Here is a 5,505-nt window from a genome sequence, read left to right on the forward strand (position 1 = left end):
AAGACCCTGTGCCAGGAATTGAACCCAGAACCTTCTTGCTCCAAAGCAACAGCTCTACCAACTGCACCACTGTCCATCCCAGATAAATGTCCTTTTTGTTTATTAAGAGAAACTCATTCATTGTTTTGTACAATGTGTTGGAATAATGGATGTATTTACATTACTAAGAGATATTTGGAAATCATTTGGAGAAAGTTTCACAGAACAGTCTTTTATTTTTAATTTTTTTTTGATATGGCAAAAGAAAGAAGAAAATTGGACGGTTGTTAATTTTTTTTTTTGGTCAGGCAAAGCTTGCAATTTACTAGTAGAGTAGAAAATTTAAAATTAATAATGAACAGAATACTGATTGTGTAAAGGTCTTTAAGAGTATGGTTAGAGCAAGAGTAATGTTAGAATATAAATATTATCTAAAAATGGACAAACTAAATATTTTTCAGAATATTTGGGATTATGAAGGTGTTTTATTTACTTTGAATAATTCAGAACTTTCATTTATGAACGTGTTAATTTGAAGTTGTGTTAATTGTTCCTATGGATCCCCACTGAGTGAATAAATGAGTTTTTTTTAAATCAAAAAAATCTCTCTCTCTCTCTCTCTCTCTCTCTCTCTCTCTCCCTCTCTCTCTCTCTCTCTCTCTCTCTCTCTCTCTCTCTCTCTATATATATATATATATATATATATATATATGTGTGTGTGTGTGTGTGTGTGTGTGTGTGTGTGTGTGTGTGTGTGTGACAGATATATGATCTATCTAAATATCTTCCATATCCTTCTGCTCTTGTACAATGTATCTAGCATTTACCATACATTTAATGTCTAATGACTAAGATAAAGTTAACTTGTCACCTCCATATGCCAAACTGGTATTTATGGGTTACATAATTAACTTTACCCCATTAGTCTGAGATAGCAAACAGAGCACATAACAGACTTTTATCCTTTAGTTGTCTCCTGTGATTGATCTCTCTCCTTAGGTAAGCAGAGCAATGACTGCAATTTTTTTTCTCTTTGGAAATGCAAAAGTGTAACTCAGATTAATCCCTCAGACCAGCATACATGTAGCAAGACCAGAAAGGAAACCTCTCCTTTAAGCAGAACCTGGAACCAGGTTCAAACATCGACCACCTTGGGGGTTTGAGGACACAGAGCATCAAAGCCCCCCACTCCTTAAAATAAAACACCCAAATAGACAGGAGCACAGAGCCAGCAGTACTTTGTAGAAATGTATGAAGTTTTTTTTTAAGTAGTTGCACATTCAATGACTGAAATGTTAAATGTGACTCTATCACTCACCATACAGATTCAATGTTTTTGACCAGTTTTGAGAAAATTTGCAGTAAAATCAGGAAAAATTTGGAAAATTTGTTGATTTTGTGTGAATTTTGCAGATTTGTGGAAAAACTGGAAGGACTTATTGATGTAATTTGGAGTCTAGGGGGCCACATAATAAGCTATGATGGGCCAGATTTGGCCCCCAGACCTTGAGTTTGACACCAATGAACTAGGAGATAAACATCTCTTTACGGAGAAGCTTGGAGCTGGGATGAAAGAGTACACATGCAGTTTGTCACATCAAAAGCTCAGCCAATAGCTTTCTGTTGTGGAGAGGGACAGTTAAACAGTGAATATTTTTGGTATATGACAGTCACATGACTGTCATGTGCTAAATTCAAATTTAAAAATACTTTTTTGATCCCAAAGGCAAATTAAATGTTGTAACTCATTTTAACTCATGTTCTTCAAAGAGTTACTGTAGCAGCAGACTAGACAAGAAGTCTACTCTGCAATGTCTCTTCTTATAGACGCTTCACTGTTACATCTTCAGTCCAGTCTGTTGTCCATTTGAACACCGAGATATTTATATTCCTCAACCACCTCCACTTCTTCTCTCATGATGGAAATAGGGTTTGATCTAATCCTGTTCCTCCTGAAATTGTTTTGTTCACGTTCAAGATGAGATGATAGTTGCCATATCCCGCTCTTTGGTCCAGCTCTCCATCCATGAAGCCTCCTTTTGTACTCCTCCTGGATTTGTGGTCATAATTCAAGTGCTATTGAATATGATTGATATATCTTGATATACCAATCAGCTGCTCCTAATAAAGATAACAAATTGTCACCATGATTATGCATAGGCTGTTTGAAAGTATTCTTCCAGCTGAACAACATCCAGAACCAGAGGTAATAACTATCCAAACACGCAATGGCTCAACCAAAAGATTTACAACAAAAGTCTACAATAAGAACACATCAAAAGGAATTTAATAGAACTACTCCAATATGCTCATACGCAATTCTATAAAGTAATAGGTAATTACTAAACAAGCAATAGTTATAATTGAATCTGTTGTTATCTCATAAACATTTCACCTCATCCAAAAAGCTTCTTCGGTTCTGAAACTGGAGTTGGAAGTGTCAAGCTTATAAGATGTAATTAGAAATAATCAGACTGACAGAAGAGGTCACAAACAAAGAAATTGTTATCACTAAGCAGCCTTCAGCTTCTATGCACCACAAATTTGGAACAAACTTCCAGAAAACTGTAAAACAGCTGAAACACTGGGTTTCAGCTGTTTTACAGCTGAAACCTAGTTGAGATTTTAAGTTAAATCTCAACTTAAAACACACCTGTTTAGAGTTGCTTATGGTTAAATTAGGATTAGAGTGTGGGTTTTGATGTCTTCGTTGTTTTTGATGTTTTTAATGGTTTTTAATGTTTTTATCTTTATTTATTAATTTCTTTTAAATGGTGTTTTAACTAAAACTCCGAGGTTTAAGAATCCTTGTCAAATGGCGTTTTGACTAAAACTCCGAGGTTTAAGAATCCTTGTCAAATGGCGTTTTGACTAAAAATCTGTAAATTCCGTCCTGTCAGGCGACGGGGCCTGGATAATATCCGTGTTAAGCTGACGGCAGAGTCCGGCGACGACAGGTGCTTTAAGTTCCGTAACAAAAGTATGTTTTCTTTTTGTTTTTGTTTTTTTCAAAATCTCTTTCTCTTTCATACTGTTTATTCAATGTCACGTGCTGTTCTTTGTTTTTTTTTTCTTTAATTATGTAAAGCACCTTGAAATGCCTTGCTGCTGAAATGTGCCATACAAATAAAATTTGATTGATTGATTGATTGATTGATTGATTGATTGATTGATTGATTGATTGATTGATTGATTGATTGATAATGAGGCCACTGAGGTGACGTAAACTCTGGCCCTACAGTCTCCTGCACTGTAATTGTTGCTGACATTGGCAATCCTATAAAGCATCCAATAATGTAAATGCGCACTGTTTAGGTCTCTAGGTCTGAGTTTCTGTGAAACTGCCTGGGGAGACGAGTCAAGGCTGGATTGTAGATGTTGAGTAACAGGGGGTCCAGTAACTAGTTCTAAGATGTGCCAGAACAATGTTCTGCCTCTCGGAACAATCAACGGTGGAAAACCGTTCCTGTCGGACCTATTTTTGTGTCGAACTCTTACTTCCGGCAAATCACTTAGTCGCAAAGGTGAAAGTAGCAGTTTTACTTGTTTCATTTTTTCTCCTTGTTTAAATTTTCTGACCGACACAGCATGGCATGGATCCCCTGGGAGTGCAGAACTCGGGAACTAACTTTAAACAACCAAAGCCCTATCCTTGATGGGTTTTTAAGCAGTTAGCTATTATTAAACACAGGAGCTAACCGGTTAGCTAGCAACTTTAGGCACTCGTTGCCTAGAATCTCCAACCCTGTGGCGGTTCGCTCTCTGTAGGCTACTTAAGTTGTAGAATCTTTACTAAGTAAACGTTTCTCTGTAAAGAAGGAACAAGCAATTCCATGTGGTCGCATTGGTTCATTATGATATTTTAATGGGAGGCGGCTTCCTTTGGAGGACTGCACACCAGGGTTTGCGTGCTGAGAAGAGAAAGGCGAACATCGCTGTCTGTTGGGCTCCCATGGAGTCTTTGGCCGGCTACGTTTATAAAGCAGCCAGCGAGGGTCGGGTCCTGACACTGGCCGCACTTCTACTCAACCACTCTGAGGTGGAGACTCGGTTCCTCCTGAGCTACGTGACTCATCTGGCCGGCCAAAGGTCCTCTCCTCTTATCATCGCAGCACGGAATGGACACGACAATGTGGTGCGTCTCCTCCTGGACCACTACAAAGTGGACACAGAACAGACTGGCACGGTCCGGTTCGACGGGTAGGTCCCTCAGAGATATCCTCTGTCCGTGTTTAGTTCAGCCAGCTATTATGCTGTCCGTGTACAGCACATGTTAGACCTACCTGTTTCTAAACCAATCTGCTTAGACCTGTTTGATATTGAGGTGCATCTCAATACAACGAAGCTGAAGTTGGTTTCCAATTCCAGCTTCCAATAGCTAAAGGGCGATTCCACTTAATTTTTCACTACTTTCCGCATCTTTAATCAACTCTAGTTTAAAAACTACTACACCTAGACACTTGAAACTGGGACTGGATTATTCTCTTCTTCAAGCTGAATATTTAAAACCTTGTTTGTGATTTGAGAAACCTTTTCCTGATTTGTGAAAACTCAATAAAGTTAGATTTTCATCATTTTTGACCATTCTTTCATTACTAGAACTACTCTAATTAAAAAAAACTACAACTCCTAGACTCTTCAAACCTGGACTAGATTATTCTCCCCTTCAAGCAGAATACTTAAAACCATGTTTGGGATTTGTGAAACTTCACTTAACAGACCCCTGCAAAAGATCTGTCCTTCCAACAGCCATCACCATCTACAATAACTCTTTGAAAAATTAATGAGTTACACCAACATTTTATTTCCCATTGGGATTAATAAAGTGGTTTTGAATTAGAATTGAATTTGAAAAAAACTGCATGGAACATATATGAATAGTAATCTGATCTTTAGTGAAGTTTCACAAATCACATAAAGGTTTCACAAATTCCAAACATGGATTAAAATATTCTGCTATTAGAGCAGAATAATATAGTCCAGGTTTGAAGAGTCTAGGTGTTGCAGTTTTGGAGCTGGAGTGACCAATATCCAAAAAATGTCCGAAATCAGCCTTTATTGAAGTTTCACAAATCAGAAAAAGGTTTCACAAATCNCAAACATGGTTTNAAATATTCTGCTATTAATTGAAAATAATCTGGTCCAGGTTTGAAGTGTCTAGCTGTAGTAGTTTTTTAATTAGAGCAGATGATCCAGATGGAAAAAAATGGTGAAAATTGAACTTCATTGAGTTTTCACAAATCAGAAAAAGGTTTCACAAATCCCAAACATGGTTCTAAATATTCTGTTCTTAGTTGAGAATAATCCAGTCGAGGTTTGGAGAGTCTAGGTGTTGTAGTTTTGGAGCTGGAGTGACCAATATCCAAAAAATGTCCGAAATCAGCCTCTATTGAAGTTTCACAAATCAGAAAAAAGTTTCACAAATTCCAAACATGGATTAAAATATTCTGCTATTAGAGCAGAATAATATAGTCCAGGTTTGAAGAGTCTAGGTGTTGTAGTTTTGGAGCTGGAGTGACCAATATC

At 37.3% G+C, this 5,505-nt stretch overlaps 1 protein-coding gene across 1 annotated transcript in view; it reads left to right on the plus strand.

The window, feature by feature from the left end:
- Positions 1–3,448: 3,448 nt before the first annotated feature.
- Positions 3,449–5,505, plus strand: part of fem1b (fem-1 homolog b) — a 16,262-nt gene continuing 14,205 nt past the window's right edge. The window contains exon 1 of the mRNA XM_015024995.1: positions 3,449–4,179. Within this exon, the coding sequence (XP_014880481.1) occupies positions 3,845–4,179 (335 nt within the window). The 5' untranslated portion in view covers positions 3,449–3,844. The remainder of the gene's footprint in view (positions 4,180–5,505) is intronic.

The sequence above is a fragment of the Poecilia latipinna genome, unplaced genomic scaffold (genome assembly GCF_001443285.1).
Source record: "Poecilia latipinna isolate Pla-1442-1.1 unplaced genomic scaffold, P_latipinna-1.0 Scaffold3904, whole genome shotgun sequence".
Taxonomy (NCBI): Eukaryota; Metazoa; Chordata; class Actinopteri; order Cyprinodontiformes; family Poeciliidae; genus Poecilia; species Poecilia latipinna.